Below are 20,967 nucleotides of genomic sequence, written 5' to 3'. Positions count from 1 at the left end.
CAAAGTGGGTATAGCAGATACTAAATAAAATTTATAGAGGAATCTGTTATAATGAGCAAAGCAAATAATGTGACCAACGATTTATTATGGCTTAAATTCTAAGAGAATATTTAAATAGAACTTACACAATATTTTCCAAAATTCTATATGTCCTGTACCTGCATTTTGTTTAAATCCTAAGGTTTTCATCATTGCCTTAACTCATAGAAATGATCAAAGTACAAAGCCAACAAGGGCACTGCATCAGAATATATTGCAAAATTCAGAGAGAGAGGTAGGCAGAAAGACTAGCTAGCACTTCCATTGTAGGCAATGAATATCCAGTAATGAGTCCTCAAAAATTTTTTCCTTAAAGATCAGAAATAGCATAGGACCATATTGTTGTCCCTCTTAAATAACTTTTATAACTAAAATCTAGCACTTATCTTACAAAATGACAATGCATCAAATAACTGGAATACATGTTTCCGTCTATATATAATGCTGATGTCAGATGTCTGTTTCAAATCTTTTATGAAATATTTTATCTTTAGATTCCACATAATTTTACTAGATTTGTGATCTTTTCCTTATATAATACAAGTAACTTATTTCCCAAGATTAAATCATAAGCATACTTAAGATGTAATAGGTGTTAAATTTTATTTATTATGGCATAAAATTTCATTAAAGTTTAAATCATATAAACTTAATGTTTAGGATACTTTTTGAGTTACAAAATGACAATTTCATATGGTTTAATCCTGTATATGTTTATGGTATCCAAAATACTTGTAAGCCTTATAAATAAAGCTTTATCTCTGAATTAAAAGTTATTTTTCTCTGTAGTAACTTCATAAGGAGAAATAAAATATTAAATTAGGCTGGGTACAGAAGCTCATGCCTGTAATCCCAGCACTTTGGGAGGCCGAGGTGGGTGGATCACTTGAGGCCAGGAGTTCCAGGCCAGCCTGGCCAACATGGCAAAACACCATGTCTACTAAAAACACAAAATCTAGTCCGGTGTGGTGGCATGGGTCTGTAGTCTCAGCTACTCAGGAGGCTGAGAGAGGAGAGCCACTTGAACCAGGGAGGCGGAGGTTGCAGTGAGTCAAGATCACATCACTGCACTCCAGTCTGGGCGACAGAGCAAGTCTTCACCTCAATAAATAAATATAAATACATAAATAAAGTCTTACTTTGAGATAATAAAAATTTTGATGGGATATCTGATAAGAAATTAAAATTGTATGCTGATGAAAACCAAATTTAAATCATATTATTAAAACTGTACATAAAAAAATATAGTCTGAAGAATAACTAAAAACATAAATTCTGAATAATAAAGGCAATTCTTAACATTTAAAGAAACAAGATGAGACTCAAACTCATAAATTCTATCTTATGTAGTTTTCTTTTTAATCAAGGCATTTGCAAACATATTATGGATGCTTCAATAATATGTTAGAAAACATTCAACTTTTGCTAATACTTGACAACTAAATTGACTGGTTGTTTAGCATACGAATTTCTCAGTATATAAATGGATCACATCAAACCTAAAAACATACCTCATTGTATACAGCAGAGTCCCATCATCCTGGATTCGAAGCAACTTATTTGGCATTGTCATATTATGAGCTACTGATTTTTTCCCATTGTGAAAAAAGGTATCTGGAGTCCAGATTTTGCTAGCCATTAAATTGTTGAGTCGAAGGATGTTCATCGGACCTTTAAATTTTAAACGTTCATCTTTCCATTTTTGTCTAAAGAAAACATCAATTGTGTATTCCTGGAATAAAAAAAATTGAATCCCTTTCAAAATAGTAAATGTTTTAGACACAATGAGACACTATAATATTCCAAAAAATAATATTCTAAAAAATTTAAACATAGAGAACTACATTGGGGGAAAATCAATTTTAATCACAAATATTACTCCTTTAGCTTATCAATACATGTTGCCACATAAAATGAAATAAAGTACACCTGTGTACACTATTAGCTATATATTCTTGTGAAAAGAAAAAACAAGTTCACTTTGGCCTCTTTCAGGTGAACAAGGTCTCAGTCAAACTGCTTTACTGCATCTGTAATTGACAACTGCTTCTAGAAGGGATGAGCTTACTCGTTATGTATCTCAAAAGAAAATGAATCATTTTACCAAAATAAGACATGCATGCATATGGTCATTGCAGCACTATTCATGATAGCAAAAACATGGAATTAATTTAGATGCCTGTCAATGATGGATTGGACAAAGAAAATTTGGTTCATGTACACTATTGGATGGTAGGAAGCTTAAAAGAAAACAAAATCATGCCCTTTGCAGTAACATGGATGCTGCTAGAAGCTATGATCCTAAGGAAATTAACACCCTTTGATTCATTTTCACTACTTTATAGCATTATATTTTAACACCACTTCACAATAAAGTCATCATTTTTTTCTAATCCTTATTTTTCTTATTACTTATTTGTCATTGTCACAAGCAATATTGCTACAAATATTCTTGTTCAACACTTGTAATACAAAGGTATAAGAAGAGTTACTGTAGACCAGAGGTCAGCAAATTTTTTCCATTAAGGGTTAGTCAATAAACATTTTAGAATTTGTGGGCCATATGGTTAGTATCACATCTATTCAACTCTGCCACTGCAATGTGAAAGCAACCATAGATTGCATAAATGAATAAGCATGGCCATGCTCCAATAAAACTCTGTTTACAAATATAGGCAGCTGACAGCTTTTTTTCCATGGGCTCTAGTATGCTGACACTGCCTTAGACTAAATCTATCAGTAAGATTACTGGAATTTAGTATATGTGCATCTTCAAAATAACAAGATATTTTAAAATTGAAATTCTAAGAAGTGTGTAAATTTCTATTCTCAAAAGAAGGGTATAAATGTTCTTGTTTGTGTACTACTTGGTAGAGACAGAATATTTCATTTTAGACGTTATAATTAGTGTGAAACAGGTAATGGTGCAACCATGTGGATTTCTCTAAGTAGTAAAAACTAATATATGTTCATGTTTATTAAAAATTCTAGTTTTCTTCTCTATTAATTGTCTGTTGACTTCATCTACTCAGTTTCCCTTTAGGTTGCCTATCTTTTTCTTACTAAGTTATGATGATTCTTTATGTAGTTTCCATACTAACACTTTGTTAAATAAGATACAACTCAACAAGAATCAAACTAAAGATATTTAAAATATCATAAACATATCCTCTTATTATATTCAATGGATATCAAAAAAAAACTCTGCTTTTTACATGAAGACCTAAAATCTACCCTGTATTAGTACACACGATATGAGATCAAGGTCCAACATTTTTTTCTAATAATAGAAAACCAGCTTTATCAGCACCATTTATTGACTGGTCCATTTTTTCCCCATACATATGCAATGATATTTCTATAATATATCCAGTATCCATATGGGTATGAGTTTGTTTCTGATTTCTATTTTGTTTTTATTGTTTGCCTATTCAATTCCAAAGTCATTATTATAATGGTTTTATAATAAGGTTTAATTCATAGTGTTCTCTTTATTGTCCAATTGAAGATATTTTATAATTTCTATCATGACTTTCCTTCCTCTTTACATAGAAAACATTTTTAACTGTGTTTTTGTATTTCCAAATGTATTGCCTCCTTTTTTATATTTAATCATTAATGTTTGATTTTACTGCAGTTGTAATAAGATATTAGGCCCTATAAAACAATTTTTTGAAATTCGTCAAAAATTTAAGGGATTTTTTGTTGTTGAACCTGACCTTCTCCATCCTTTCATGATAATTCAGTCCATTTATATCTATTGTGGTTACTAATATTGAACATGTTCCCAAGGCTATGCTGTTTTTACAAGTGAATTAAAATTATAAGGATAGAAGAGATAACATATTAGATTGTATGATCAACTGATAAAAATAAATAAAGGAAAAACTCTAGAAAATTAAAAGGAACCATAAAAGAACACACATGAAAGCATACACAAAGTAGAAGGAAGAAAATGTATCAAACTAAAAGAAAATATAAGAAGCATATAGAAATCATCAATAACAAACATTACTGAAAGGTCATAAAGACTTAGAAGGAGAGAGCATAGAAGGCAGAATGCAAATGAGTTGAGGAGGGAACACAGGGTGCAAGTGAATAAAGGATAGAGAACTCTCCTCCACTTCTGAATTTAAATGCCTTTAGAAATCTAGTTTAACCAGGAAAACCTAGAGACTAGCTAATATAAGTTAGCTATTGCTGTATTAAAAACAACACTGGAAATACGGGAGCTTAAAATAACAACCATTTATTATTCATTTAGAAGTCATGAGGCTGGAAGTTGGCTGATCTCATCTGGGCTCAGGTTAATCTTAGCTGAGCTTGCTCATAGGTCTGTGAGTTAGATGACCATTGGCTGATCTAGGCTGTCTTTGTGTAGGGCTGCTGGGGCAATTCAGATCAGCAAGAACTGTCTCTTGTCCTGCCTCAGACACCCCAATGCACAAGCCCATTTCAAGCTAGTGCTTCTGTAACATGTTTTAACATCCCATTGGCTAAAGCAATGAACATAGTTTAATTGATGGACAAGTGGTATAGCAGCTAACCCCAACTCTCAGTGAAAGGGCACTTCAAAGTGAAATGGGAAAACATGGCTAGAGGAAGGGGTAAAGAAAATGAGCCATATCTTTTCATTGCTACAACATAATGTAATTAAGAAAAATATTGCAACCAAGCACACTAGGCCTCTGTGAGAGAAAAGTGAAAGATGTTGGTGAATGAATAAAGAGTGTGAGGTCATCTGAAACTTCAATGAAAGTTACATGAGTCTAATCTCAGGAAGGCAGGTTGGTTGTAACTTATTTAATATAACTATTATCAACTGTACTATACCTAAATGAAGAGTGATCCTTTAAATGGAAACAGGATAATCAGCTTAGAATAGTGGCTTACAAAATAAAGTGTATATCCATTTGGGTCCAGGAAGAAAATAATAAAATCTTGATTTTTATATATAACTTTAAATATAAAAAGTAACTGAAGCTTCACTAAAAGATAGTATATGTAATGATATAGACATTGTTAAGAGTAAGAATGCAAATAAGTAAATTAAGGTCATGTTTATAAGGCATTCTATGGGAAGAGAAGGGACAACAACAAGAAGTGAGTTAGTGAATGCATTTATTATCAGTGTACTGTGATTGTGTCCAGTTAGGTGAATGTATAATACTTAGTTTTGATTAAACTATTTCTAATGAAAATAGGCATTTGGCTTCAGAAGATTACTGATAAAATGCTATGGAATAAAATAATAATTGTACAAACAAAAGTGGAAAACAAGAAAAATAAATACCACTTCTCTGCCTAATGAGCTCTACATGAGCCAGGTAAGAAATGGCAAACAAATAACCTCTTAAGAAAAACTACAAAAAACATTTAAAATGGTCAATGATAGAATCAGACCATTGCAAGTAATAAGCCGTTTTAAAAACTAAAAATCCAGAACACAAAGACAAATATCTGAAGTTGGTGGATGGATTTTTAAAAATGAGCATCATAATTCAGTAACCAATAGCCAATGACATACTTCTTAAATTTGAATCTATAATATAGTCATTAAGGCAAGTATTAACATGATATAAATTTAGAATCCTATCTTTTAATTGCTACAACATAATATATCTAAGAAAAATAATAAAAATAATAAACTGTACTTAAACATATTAATTACTAGAAATATAAAAATTTTAAGTGGTTGAAAAAAATAAATGTATTTATTTGATAAATATAATAATTACTCCTTAAATATTTATTTTAAATGTTCACTTTAGTCCACATTTTATGTTTATATATTAGTATAAAATATAGATATAGATATATGGATACAAATATATAGATACAAATAGTTATATTAAATAGTTATATTAAAGAAATATAGTTGATGGTCTAGTTTTTGTATATTTTGCTTTCTAGATTAAAAAGACAGGTAAAGAAGACATTTCAATAAGATAATATTCATTGCATAGCCACTAAATACAAGATTTCCAAATAAATTATTTTCATATGATTTGCTTAAATGCTTATAAAATGTACACTCTCAATATTTGAAAAGAATATTCCTGAAAAGTGCATTTAAAATTAACTTCAGGTTTTCATGAGTATATACTAACACAGTTATTACAGGATTTGTGTTTTATAAGAAAATTACCAAAAAAGTAAAAACAGTCTAACTTCTTCATATAAACTTAAAGGCTTAGATCTGCGAACTGAGATTCCATCAGAAATTAATTTAAAAACGATGAATTACACAATGCATTGGAGAATACACATACAACTAAAGTGCAAATTTAATAAGAAACAAACAAAAACCACAAGGATACATTAGGTTAAAGCTATCCTATGACTTAGACATAGGAGAAGTGAGACTGACTCTTGGGTAACACTAAACTATTGAAAAACTCATACACTCCAAGTTTTCAAAAATTCCTTACAGGAAATGTAACCCAATTTCCTCCATTCACAGATGGGATTATAGATAAATTCAATGAATTTCCTATTTTGAAGTTTGTTAGTGACAGAATACAGACAAGGATACAGTTTCCAGTTAAAGGTTTTTTACCACTACTAAAAATCTCCATTTATACAGTAGACTCTTTAAGCATCATATCCATAATTTGTCCTGGAAATAAAGAAATCACTTTCTATAAAGTATTGCACAGTTTGTTATACAAACATCATTTAAAGGACACATTAACTTAATGACAGCATCATATTCTTTACTGCCTGACTATATTAATTATAAATCAATGCTTGTAGCCAATTCCTGAAAAATTTTATCCACTCACTAAAACACAACTAAATTGTAGGACTGCTTCTGGAGTGATGTCTCATTTACTTTGATTTTCCATGTTTATTTTAAAATATCATCATCTATTTCATTATACTCTTTTTGCTAATAAAAGCTAGTCTCCATTGAGTAAATTCCAATCAGTGTGTGTCTTCTATAATGAGGAACATGTAGTCTATCAAGCAGGTATGCAGCAATTTAAAAAAAACACCATCCTTGGAATACACAAGAATAATTAAGCTCAAATATTTTCAGTTGGTACTCAAAGGGGTCTAGACAACAAATTTAGTACAGTATTTGCATTGCAAAACTTGCAAAAAAAAATGAGACCCTTAAGAACAGATCAGCAAAGTGCTAAGAAACCCAATTAGTACAAGCCCTATTATACAACGAAGTTCACACAAACTGCAGTTGCAGAACAACACAGCTACTGCACATTCCAAACACTGTGGAGGTAAGATGTTTGGGCATTCTTTTTGGAACTAGGGGCCAGGCAAATTTCACTATCAAATTAGAAAATTATACTACAGATTCATATTCTAACAGGAGATAATTAAAATATATCTAATAAAAGTATTCACTATAATTAATAGTTATGTAGACAGTAATTTACTTCGATATGTGTAATTTAAAATTTATAACAACCTTATTGAATATGCAAAATTATCTCAATTTCACTAGTGGGAAATACTTCAAAACCAATATTAGCTTAAAAAAAAGACAGAGAGGCAAAATTTGGTTTCAAATTCTGTGTTTTTAAACACCATGGTCTCTTCATTCATTATACCATACATAAAACATCCCTTGAAGGCAGAATATCAGAATAAAATTTTCTTCTTTTATAGATCAATAAATGGACATTACTCATGGCTTATGAAAAGTTACAGGAAGAACTAAGTTGTAGGACTGAGACTGGAGTTTTGGAATCTCTGAAAAGTGTATTTTCTTCAAAACCTGATGTTGGAAAAACTGAACAGCCATATGCACTAGAATTAAATTAGACATCTATCTTATCCCATACAAAAATTGAACTCAAGGCAGACTAAACACCTAAATGTAAGATCTGAAACTAAAACTCCTAGAAGGGAAGATAGGCTCTTTGACATTGATCTTGGCAATAAATGTCTTGAATATCACTCCAAAAGTTAAAGCAACAGAAGCAAAAATAAAGAAGTGGGCATATATAAAACTAGAAACTTCTGTACAGCAAAGGAGACAATCAACAAAATGTAAAGGTAGCCTTATAGGGTGGGAGAAAATACTTGCAGATTGTATATTTGATAAGAGACTAATATCCAATATATATAAGAAACTCACACAACTCAAGAGTTAAAAAAACAAATCACCTATGGGCAAAGGACCTGAATAGACAGTTCTCCAACAAAAACACACAAATGGTCAATAAGTATATAAAAAGCCATCACTAATCATCAAAGAATTACAAATTAAAACCACCTCACAGCTGTTAGGATGGTTACTATCAAAAAGACAAGAGATTACAAGTGTTGAACAGGCGACAGAGACAAAGAAATCCATGTACACTGTTGGCAGGGATGCAAATTGGTGCATCTGTTAGGGAAAACGACATTGATAGTCCTCAAATTATTAAAATCAGAATTAGTATATGGTCGAGGAATCTTTCTGTTAGGTATGTATCCAAAAGAAATAAAATCATGACCTTTAAAGATGTTGGTATTCACATGCTCATTGCAGCATTATTCATACTACCTAAAGTACAAAAACAATCTGTCTGTCAATGCATGAATAAATTTTTTAAATGTGGAATATATGTATAATGAAATATTATTTAGTCTTAGAAAAGGAGATCCCATCATTTGCAGCAATCTAGATGAACATGGAGGGCATTATGCTAAGTGAGATAAGCCAGACACAGAAGGAAAATACTGCATGATCTCACTTATATGTGGTAAAAGGGAAGGAAGGAAGGAAGGAAGGAAGGAAGGAAGGAAGGAAGGAAGGAAGGAAGGAAGGAAGGAAGGAAGGAAGGAAGGAAGATAGGTTATTTGAATACATAGAAACAGAATGAAATAATACTGGTTACCAGGAGTGAGATGTGAAGAGGGAAAAAATTGGGAGGTGTCAATCAAAGGGTATAAGGCCTAGATATGTAGGATGAATTTCTACAGATCTAAGATATAATATAAAGACTACAATTATAATATTGATTGTACTGCAAGAAAAGGAAACTATGCAAAATATTGGAGATGTTAATTTTACTTGACTACAGTAGCCACTTACTCTTATAAGTGCATTAAAGTATAATGTTGTACATCTCAAATGTCCATAATTTAAAAAAATCTTTTCACAACTAAAACTAACTCAAACACAAACTTAAATAATAATGATATATATCAAGTAATAAGAAATAGATGTTAAAACACAAGTTCTCAAGTCAGGTAGATCAGGGAACCTGGCTTTGAGCAGGTTGGCTAACCTCTTTTTATATCAGTTAACTTGTCTGTAAAATGATAAGAAAAATAGAACTTACTTCCTAGGACTCTTATTAGGATGAATTGAAATAATATGTGCAAAGTTCTTAGAAAATAGTTTAGACACCAAGGAAGAAGATAGTCTGACATAAATCATCTTCAAAAGATCCTTCTCCCTCTCCCTATACTCAACAAAAGGGTAGCCTGACAAGGTAGAGACACCAGCAAATCAATGTCATAAAGTTCCAGAGGCAGTGGCCACACAGGATACCACGGAGAATGCCATTGGAGAGTAAGCCACCTGTGGTTTTGGTGACTGCAATAAGGAGGTCACTGAGAAGACATCACAAGTATGCCCCATGGGAGATCCAGTATTCATCTACCAACCATACAAATGGCATGGATTGCTAACAGAGAGCTACCAATAGAAACAGTTAAGTAAAAAGATATTTTCCCCTTTTACTACTCTCTTTTAGCCTTGCATCATCTTTGAAAAACACAGAAAAAGACGAGGAAAATTAGATTCTAGCCTGTCCCCACAGTACATTCCTTACCTATGAAAAAGGCGTGGAAAAGGAGAGAGCATCTAAATAGATAGCCTAAAGACTGATGCCAAAATTAGCCTGGACTGGACTCCTTAAGCTATGGTATGCACTGAAATACTGCAATGATGTGGGGAAGGGAGTTTGAAAGAATCAAATGTTGCTGATTTCATTCACCTGCATTTCTAAAGTCCTTGACATGAAGTACACTCTCACAGCCTCCAAGGCCCTCCAAGGCCTCTTCTCTAGCCTTGCCTACAATAATTCCCACCACATCCACATACCAATGCCCCAACACACACACCCCTCTCTGCTGCCACATCAATGATATACATATATCTCAGGCCTCTGATTTATCATGCTTCATTTTACTATGCAAACTCATTAACCTCTGCTGATCAGTCTTATCTGTTTCCCCCCTATATCTGGACAACTTTCATTCCACAAGGACAGTGACCAACTTCTTCAATGCTGTGTCACTGGCATCTAAAAAACTAATTGAAACACAGGAAATATACAATACTTTGCTTATTAATAAATGAAAAAAGAAAGTCGTTATAAATTAAATGTGATATGAAGGATTTTGAGCCATATGTTTCTGATGAGACATAAGAAGAAGGGGATCATTAGCAGAAGCAGATGTCAGAAAAGCTCAAAGATGTCTTATGGCAGCAACCTGCAAACAATACCCTACTCCTTAAATTCACAGGTGTCAGTGACTTCTGTTTGTGCATTTACATGTGTGCATCTAGGTAACTATATTAAACTAACCACCAAAAAACTTTTTATAGTTATATAAATAGTTAGATTTTATTTTATAGAATAGTTATATTTAGCTATAGTAATTTTTAAATATTAATAATTATTTTTAAAGAATGTGTAATATGTATGTAAAAGGTATGCAGATATAAATGTATGTATAATAGTTATATTTTAAGGAAAATCAACACTTACCAAAAAAAAAGCCATGCAATTATAAGTTGTCTGGTAACAGAAAACACCACATTTTAAAGTATCATTTGGGCATTCAGCTATAACTTTTGGGGGGTGATTATGACCTTCTTAGTCTTTATGGCCTTTATGGCCTGCCTCTGAATACTTTTCTAGCCTCCTCTCTTCCAGAATTCCTAAGAGCATTCTAGGCTCCTGTTATACTGAAATTTCACGTTTTACTAAACTCAGCAAGCTCTTCCAACTTGTGCTAAAACATGCTTTTTCCATTTTGTAGCTAGCCAGTCCTTATTGGTTCACCTTAGCTATATTTTTTCTCTAAAAACCATACCAAACTCTTTATCTACCACCCACACTCCCTCTGATACCATATTAATTCATAAATACTTCAATGAAAGCATTACTGTACTCTTTTAAAATGAACTATTTCCTTAGCTGTCCTCCAATACCCTGTGAGCAATTTGAGGGCTACGCCTACATATTTCAGCCCCAACATGGTGAGGAGCACTTAGTGTGTACTTGGGAAATCTTGCTGAAATGAACAGACACAAATTATGCCTTCTAGTAGCTCACACTGCAGTAAAAATAAAAATAAAAAAGTCAGGAAGATTTTCATAAGCCCGTGTACAATGTCATAACAAAAAAAAATCTATGAACATCACATGGTGGAGCACAGGGATAAGGAGGACTGAGGGCTTGGAGTAACCTAGAAAGAAATCAGAAAAAAAAAAAAAGAAATTTGAGCTTGACTTTGAATAAATAAAATATCTCCAGTTGGCAAAGGAGGACATAAGCATAACAAGAACAGGAAAAAACATGTGCGAGGCCAAAGAGTTGTTAAATATAATGACATGCTCAGGGAACAGTGAGAAGTTCAATGCCATCTTTAAAAATAAAAGCCTCACTGGTAGTTATAATGCCGTAGAGCTACTGCCCTCTGTCTCGCCTCCTCTCTTCAACCACGCTGCTTAAAAATGTTACCTCCGCTCTTTCTCCACTTCCTCACCTCCCACTTGCCTCCACCCACTGCAATCTGGTTGCTTTTACCACAATCAGCAAATACTTCTGTTTTTAATCTAATGACATATTTAAACCCTTTTCTGGGTTTTACCATAATATATGACACAGTGTTCCCTCCCTACTTTTGCAATGATCTCTTGTACCTGTATTCTTAAAGTCACATTCTCCTGGTATTGTGAGAACCATTGGGAAAATCCTCATCATGGGACCTGAGTGAGACCTTCAATGCCTGTCAACTATCCACATGTGTTGATATCCCCTAGAAAATGTATGGTAGTAGCACCAATAAATAATATTTATCATTCTTAATTTAGGCATATAAGGTCTTTGTGGCTTTCCCAAAGATAGTCTCGAAACTTAAAACCTAGGACAAAAACATGCAACCTCTGCAGTTTTTATTTTAAAAATCACTTTATTTTCAGTAATCACAGTTGTTTATTATTTAGGTTTTTTTTTTCCTTTATCAACATTTATTTCAGGTTTAGGGGATACCTATACAGTTTTTTACATGAGTAGATTGCCTGTTGCTGTGGTATAATGTACAAATTATTTCACCACCCAGGTAGTGAACATAGTATCCATAGGTAGCTTTTCAACCCTACCCCTCCATCGAATAAGCTTCAGTGTCTATTGTTTCTATCTTTGTGTATATGTGTACTTGATGTTTAGCTCCCACTTACAAATGAAAACATGTCATGTTTCGTTTTCTGTTCCTGTAGTAATTTGCTTACGAAAATGGCCTCCAGCTGCATCCATGTTACTGCAAAGAACATGATTTCATTATATTTATGGCTGCATAGTTTTCCAAGGTGTATACAGATGGCATCTTCTTTTTTCTTTTACTTTAGGTTCTGGGGTACATGTGCAGGTCATGCAGGGTTGTGGCATAGGTGCATACATAACCAGGTGCTTTGCTGCCTCTATTCCGCCTTTGACTATATCCGGCATTTCTCCCCATGTTATCCCTCGCACTACGCTGTACCTCCCCTAGTGCCCCCCAACTGCCCCCTGTGTGTGATGCTCCTCTCCCTGAGTCCACATGTTCTCATTGCTCAACACTTGCCTATGAGCGAGAACATGCAGTATTTGGCTTTCTGTTCTTGTGTCAGTTTGCTGAGAATGATGGTTTCCAGATATTCATCAAAGTCTCTACAAAGGGCACGAACTTACTGTTTTTTTATGGCTGCATTTAGACAGCATTTTCTTTATGCAGTTCACCACGGATGGGCATCTAGGTTGATACCATGTCTTTGCTATTGTGAACACTGCTGCAAGGAACATACAAGTATGCATGTCTTTTTGATAGTAATGAGATTGCCAGGTCTTATGGTAGTTCTCTTTTAACTTATTTGATAAATCTTTAAACTGCTTTCCAGAGTGGCTAATTTCCATTCCCACCAGCAGTGTATAATCATTCCCATTTCTCCACAACTTTGCCAACAATTTTTTTTTCTTTTACTTTTTATAATTGCCATCTTACTGGGATGAGACGGTCCCTCATTGTGGTTTTGATTTGCATTTCTCTAATGATAAGCCATGTTGAACATGTTTTCATATGCTTGTTGGCTACATGTATGTCATTGTCAGAAATGTTCTTTCATGCCCTTTTTTCTTATTTTAGTGGGGTTCTTTGTTTTTCACTTATTAAGTTCTTTATAGATTCTGGATATTAGACCTTTGTTGGACGCATAGTTCAAAAATATTTTCTCTTATTCTGTAGGTTGTCTGTTTGCTCTGTTAATTGTTTCCTTTCCTGTGAAGAAGCTCTTTTTGTTTAGTTAGGTCCCAGTCATCTACTTTTGTTTTTGTTATAATTGCTTTCATGGAATTCATCATGAAGTTTCTGTCAAGATCTGTGTTCAGAATGACATCTTTCTATGTTTTCTTCTGGAATTCTTATAGTCTTATGTCTTACATTTAAGTCTTTAATCCGTCTTGAGTTTATTTTTGTATATTATGAAAAGAAGGGTCCAGTTTCAATCTTCTGCATCTGGCTAGCCAGTTATCCCAGCACCATTTATTGAATAAGGAGTCCTTTCCCGATTACTTATTTTCGTCAACTTTATCAAAGATCAGCTAACTGTAAGTGTGTGGCTTTATTTCTGGGTTCTCTAGCCTGTTCCAATGATCTACTTGTTTTTGTACTAGTACCACACTGTTATGGTTACCATAGCCTTGTAGGGAAGTTTGAAGCTGGGCAGTGTGATGCCTCTAGCTTTGTTCTTTTGCTTAGGATTGCATTAACTATTCAAGCTCTTTTTTGGCTCCATATAAATTTTGGAATTTTTGGATTTTTTTTTCTAGTTATGTGAATAATGATGTTGGTAATTTGATAGGAATAAATGTTATTTAGTTTATACAAAAGAATGGGGAGGGTGGTAGGGAATGCTACTTTGTGACCCTAGAAAACAAAGAGAGCTATGACTAGATGTACTAAGTTCCTACAACTCTCCTTCCCCAAGAAAGTTAACGAATGGAGTCAAATTACTTTTACCTCAACCCTTCTGAAACTGTTTCCCCACCCGCTAGGTGATGTTTTACTGTGTTCAAAATGCGTGTGTTCATACAGTTACCAAATAAGCCATCTCACTTTAACTCTACAGAATCCCATTTTGGCAGAGGGCTGACAAGAGCATACCATTGTATCTGCTAGCGAATAAGGTAGTGGTCTCTGCCTTTTTTACAAAAAATTAAGGATCAAAGCACAGCCTAGCTCAGAAAATGGAACCATTCTTCATTTTGAAAGATACCCACAGTTGCTCCTTCTAATTCTCTTCCTCGGCTTTTTTGTCCTCATTCCAACCTTTAAATATTGGTGTTCCAGAGTTTCTGTGAAAGTATGATGCCACTTTGCTCTAATCTCTCTCCTCTTAAAATTTTCTGTATGCCTATGGTTTCAACCAGCATTAGATGGCTCCCAAGCCATCTACACTCCAAACTTCTCTATTGAGCTCCAGATCTATGTCTGCTACCTGGACATCTCCAATTATAGTCTTGAACTCAACATGTGCAAAATGTAAATGTTCATCCCTGAGCAACAAAACAAAAACAAACAAAACTTTTCCTTCTGTGTTCCATATCCCGGTGAATGGTACTGCTATTCATGCAATTCCCCAAGATGTCATTCCATACTACTTTTTCCACCCCTACATCCAACAGATCATCAATTCTACCCCACAGATAACTTTTAAATCTTTTTACTGCTCTCCAGCTTCAGTTCCACTGCTCTGAGGCAATCCACATTCATCTCTTGCCTGTAATAGAATAGCTTTCTAACCAGTTTTCCTTTCCGTATCCTTTAATATAAATTATTGGATGATAGAACTCTTACTCTGCTGCATACCCTCTACCTTCCTCCACCCATTCACCAATCTTATAAGAGATTTGTGTTTCCCTTAGCATAAAGTCAAATACCTTATCATGTTAAATACAGACCTTTATGTCCTACAAATAGTGAATATGAGTCCATAGATCTTCGGAAGATCCCAGGAAACAACTATTTAAAAAAATAATTCAGGTGGTTACAATGCATGTGACTATAAATCACATTTTGGGGAATATAATTATAAATTCTAAGAGAGTGCTGAAAAAATCTGATGAATGAATGAATATTCCCAGAGTCTATTTCCTAACTTTCCAAAATGTCAATAACCTTACAGCAACCAGATTCAACATGCTGGCTTTAAATGTAGTAAACATTATTGCTCTACTTTTGATATAAAGGGTTTGCCATATTTGCCACAGGTTTTCTTAATGAATTACATTTACAAATGACAACCTCTGAAAAAGGATAAAAGATTAAGTTCAGTGTCAATTTTGATCAGATATTAAATGTCACAAGTCTTTAAATTTCCTTGATGTTAAATATTGAACTAAATAATATCTCAGTAGCTTCTGGAGATTCTAAGAGATAATGCACTCTGTGTTTTTGTAGAGGAAGAAAAGTATTAACTGGGGTAATCAATGTAATCAATAAGCCAAGGTCATACTTACCAGACTGCCTGCATCTTAGCCTAATGGTAAACTCTGTAGCAAAAATCTCAAGATTACATCAAATTTTCATTGTCTAAGCTCTAACCCTAACACTTCACTATAGACAAGCATTTGGGGTGGGGTTCTCAGTCTAGGTTTAGGTTAAATAATTGGTAGTTATAACACCTACACTTGAAGAATATGCACACACAGTGAAAATGTTTACTAATATAAGAAAAGACATCGCATATAGAAACCAAGAAAAAAGGTAATAAAAAACACAGTACAGTAAGTTAGAAATTGCTAAAATGTACATGCCTACTACAAACTTTGTCAATTGTTAGCTACTGGTACATTTCAAAAATTAATTACCTTTTTATGAATTTCAAAATGTTAAAATATTTTCAACAGAATTACAAAAACTGTAAGTAGGATCTTTAATTATAATTTAGAGTTACAAATTTTTTGAGACAATTACACTAGTGAATGATTCCAAGATAGCAGCATGTGTGTTTGTGTGTGTGTGTGTGTGTGCATATTTTTTTGGTTCTTAATTCTTTTTGCTATGCTGCTTTTTTTCTCTTAGGCTAATGTCATAACAAATCTACATCACTGCCGTGAATAGGAGAAATTAGGAATTTAGGTTTTGCTGCTGACTATGCACACTGATGAGAAATAAAAGTGTATCATCTAGGCTCCTAAAAGTGGTAATAATTCTGCAATGAACATACAAGTGTATGTCTTACTGATAGTCATGAGATTGCCAGGTCATATGGTAGTTCTGTTTTAACTTCTTTGAGAAATCTTCAAACTGCTTTCCACAGTGGCTAATTTACACTCCCACCAACAGTGTATAATCATTCCCATTTCTCCACAAATTTGCCAACATGTTTTTTTTTTAATTTTTATAATTTCCATCTGACTGGGGTGAGATGATCCCACATTGTGGTTTTGATTTGCATTTCTCTAATGATAAGCGATGTTGAACATTTTTTCATATGCTTGTTGGCTACATGTATGTCATTGTAAGAAATGTCCTTTTTTAATTTTTTAATGAAACTATGAACAAACTAAATAAACTAATAAACAAACTAAGAACTAAATTTATTTTTTTTTTCTTTTCTTTTTTTTTTTTTTTTTAAGACAGTCTCAGTTGCCCAGGATAGAGTGCAGTGACACGATCTCAGTTCACTATAACCTCCGGTTCCCAGGTTCATGCAATTCTCTACCTCAGCCTGCTGAGTAGCTGAGATTACAGGTGCCCACCACCACAACAGACTAATTTGTTTTTTTGTTTTGTTTTTTGGGGTTTTTTTTTTTTTTGAATTTTTAGTAGAGAAAGGGTTTCACCATCTTAACCAGTCTGGTCTTGAACTCCTGACCTTGTGACCCACCCGCCTCAGCCTCCCAAAGTGCTGGGATTATAGACATGAGCCACTACACCTGGCCATACTTGTTTTCTTATTAACAAATTGCTTCTGTAAGATATTCATTAGCTATCGCCACATCCACTTTGACTTGTAGATAATAACATGGCTGTGTTTTCTCTCCCCATCATTATAACATTTCTTTTTCTTAAGTGTCACAGCCAGGTCTCATTGCTCAAGCTTGCCATCCACACTAAACATAAATTCAAACTTTGCCTCATTACCTACCTTGATTTCCAGTAAAAATAATATCAAGATGGAAACCATTTCTTTCAGTCATAATGAAGACCAAATCCTTTCTCCTTATGAAATGTATATATGTTTTTCAATTGAACACCATCTTCCAAAATAGACTTAAAATGTGAGTAAATGCATGTGTTTGCATGTGTCTGTGTTACCTGTGTATATAGGTTATTCAACTGCAATTTTTCCCAGGTTCATCTTTCTTGTCTAGATTTGGACAAATATCAACAGTACCTGTTGATTGATCAAACTATCTCCTGGTCCTCACTCTCCATCCTCCTCCCTGTATTACACATTATTAGTATATCGGCCTCTTAACTTGAAATCCACCCTTCTTTTCTTTCCTTTATGATACCTGATGGACCCTATAAATACTGCTCCTCTGCCAGTTCACACAATGTCAGGCTTTGTCAATAGAGGGTGCTGGAGGGACACTCCAATGTCATAACAAGAGAAGGGAGTTTTCTTTCTTGGTCTCTTTCTGGGTCAGCTGCATTGTCATTTTTCAGCACAGCTTCAAAGGATTGACATGCTATGAGTTTTCAGCCCGGGCAGCATATTTTTGTGGACCAGCTTCAGCATATACCCTCACATGTTTCTTCACCAGCAGTAGCTAGCTGCATGTTCCTATAGCAGCAGCACCCCTCCAGTGAGGTTGGAATTCATTGGTCTTAGGGGAAAAGAGTGTGCTTCCAAGTCCTCAGTCACTTCCTGACTCCGGAAATGGTGACACCGCACCCCTAGAAGTAGATGTTCTGCCTGCATTTGTTAATTCTGAATTGCTTGGCATTTTCTTTTATCCATGTTTTTAAAATGAATTTAACTGTCTTTTATTAGTTAATGATTCTTTATATCAGAATTTTCCTGTGCTGTCCTGTGACTGGACTGTGTTTCTATAGTATGCTCCCATGTGGTAGTTTTTTGATTAATTAGACTTCCTCTTAAACAACTGCTGGTAACCCTGACTAAACAAGGTAAATAAAGACAGAAATAAAATAGAAAATCTGACAAGGGCAGAGCAATCTCATATAAATTTTTTAGGCTAAATGCATTAAGGGAAATGTATCATTAGGGAAAATGTCTAGGTCCTTCAAGTTTTTCCAAAACCTACTAAGATGCTGAATATGCATTTCATTTTGGAAACTGTATCTGTATGTGGGTGTGCATTCGCACACTCACACACCCATGTATTCTGAAATATTTAAAAAAACTGAAAAATCGAAGTAAGTGGTCTTGTTTATTTAAGTGTTATCAACTGAAATTCCACTCAATGCAACCTATATTGGTAGTGTGAGTATATTTTAATGTTTTCTATAATTTGTGATAGGATCCTCCCAAATAAGAAAGCATATCTTGAGCCTGCTAAAAAATTTTAACATTCTGAGGTTCAATTTACTGATGAAACAAGACTGCTTTTATTCAATTCAGATATAAAGTAGTTAATGTGTCCTATTGCTCATAACTGTATACTTAACATCAACTACCACCTTTTTAAATATATTAGCAATCCCAAAGAGTGGTCATAATATGGAGAGGTAGAGGATTAATCTAATTCATTATCATTACTGTAAAACAAATGACTTTGTACATTTTGGCTTACAAGTATGACATGAGTTTGTGTAAAATCCCCAAATACCAAACATGTCTTGCTAGAAATATATGTGTTTGTACTTATGTATGTACATATGCATATATATATATGTATGCATATACATATGGAGAAAGAGATGTTTTAGGTGAAGTTATTCTGCAAAAAATTAAAGCTAAAATTTCAATGCAGTAACTGCTACTACTGAAATTTACAATATAAAAAAATCTACTGAAAACATATTGATAATTGGGAGTCTTATATCATTTGCCTTTCTGTTTTGGCTGATAATAAGACACAAAGTAACCATACATAAGAGTCATAATTTATATAATATTATGCTAATTTCTCAACATAGTACTTAACAAAATTCTGACTCTATTTGATTTTAGATAGAAGTTAGGTGTTTATTTGCACTGTATCTCTCTAACATTTGGGAACATTTAAGACAAGCTGCACTAAAGCAAGGAATATTTACTAGGATAAAATTATATTCATAGGCAACCAATAACATTTGGAATACACATTCTTGCTAAAAAAAAATAGTCTCTACCATCATTACAAGAATCTGTCCACTTAAATTGACCCATGGGAAGAGGCAGATTAATATTTCAGGTCAAAATTTAAGATAATACAAGGGAAAAGGAGTGTTATGCTGAAGAATATGATTTTTTCCTCCTGTTCCAGAATCGTGCCTAAGACCCAGAGTTGAAGGAGAAAAATGAAAACACTGAAATCTTGACATTCCTGTTTTAAAGAATTTCAAAGGTCTGCCAACGTTTGCATCAACCACCTCCCCAAAGGTGGGGATCATCCCCACAACCATTAGGTTTTGGGCCACCCAGGTCAAGGTAAGAAAAGGTCTGAGGTCAGAGATGTGGCTCTGATGGAATAAACAGCATATTTTTTATCATAAAAGTGGAATGTAGGTTCCCTAATGAAAATGTAGGGAGCTCCTGATAAATTAGCTGATAATGATCATGAAAGCCTGCAAAAATGAAATGCTTTGTTTTGTTTGTTTATCCAGGTAGAAAATGTGCAAACTTGTCAACTTCTCCCCTGAGTTATCAGAGAAAGGAAAGAATTTGAGTAGAAATGACATAATGGAGAATAATTGGGCAAAAAGGAACAAGGACTTCTTTAATTCTCAGTGCCTAGGCCATAAGGAAGATGGAGCTCTAAAGAGCCATGAAGTCCTGGAGAGAAAGTTGCCTGAGGGGTGATTTGGCAGGGAAGTAGCAGGGGACAAGAGACATGCACATCAAGGAAATGTAAAGTGAACCAAATGTCAGTTGAGAGACATGGTAGAATCTGACAAGGTATTAATGAATGAAAAACTATATCATCAAAAATTTCTATTACAGAGCCCTATAGTTAGCAGTAAAGGTGGAGGGCTGAGTATCAAATTTTTATGCTTCATCAATAATTCATCTTTGGTGATTCTAACCCGCCAGTACCTAACACATCAAACCAATTTTCCTCACCTACCTAACTCATTTTATTTTATTTTAATTGATTGATTGATTGATTGGAGACAGGGTATCACTCTGTCACACAGGCTGGAGTGCAATGGCATGATCATGATCACGGCTCACTGCAACTTCAATCTCCTGGACTCTGGCAATCCTCCCACCTCAGCCTTCTGATAAAAGGCTTGTGCCTTCATACCCTGCTAATTTTCATATATTTTTATTTTGTAAATACGGGGTTTCACTATGTTGCTCAAGCTTATCTCAAACTCCCGGGGTCAAGCAGTCCTCCGACCTAGAACTTCCAAAGTGCTGCAATTACAGTCGTGAGCCACCACACCAGGCCTGTCTCATTTTAAAGAAAAAGTAAATAACACCAGTTCCATAGAATCCAAGAGTACCAACATTCTAATTTTTTGGGTTGATTTTTATATACCTACTATGTGTGCATATATGTATTGTATGTATGTATGTAGACA

General features: G+C 34.0%; 1 protein-coding gene across 17 annotated transcripts in view; it reads right to left on the bottom strand.

Moving 5' to 3' along the window:
- Positions 1-20,967, bottom strand: part of GABRA2 (gamma-aminobutyric acid type A receptor subunit alpha2) — a 142,928-nt gene that overhangs the window by 59,405 nt on the left and 62,556 nt on the right. For all 17 annotated transcript variants that reach the window (XM_054253391.2, XM_008993407.5, XM_078367976.1 and 14 more), the window contains one exon: positions 1,551-1,771. In XM_054253391.2, coding sequence (XP_054109366.1) covers positions 1,551-1,771 — 221 coding nt within the window. The remainder of the gene's footprint in view (positions 1-1,550; positions 1,772-20,967) is intronic.

Source organism: Callithrix jacchus, chromosome 3, assembly GCF_049354715.1.
Source record: "Callithrix jacchus isolate 240 chromosome 3, calJac240_pri, whole genome shotgun sequence".
Classification (NCBI taxonomy): Eukaryota; Metazoa; Chordata; class Mammalia; order Primates; family Cebidae; genus Callithrix; species Callithrix jacchus.
Note: the sequence above shows the minus strand (reverse complement) of the source record. Positions and strands in the feature narration are given on the sequence as shown.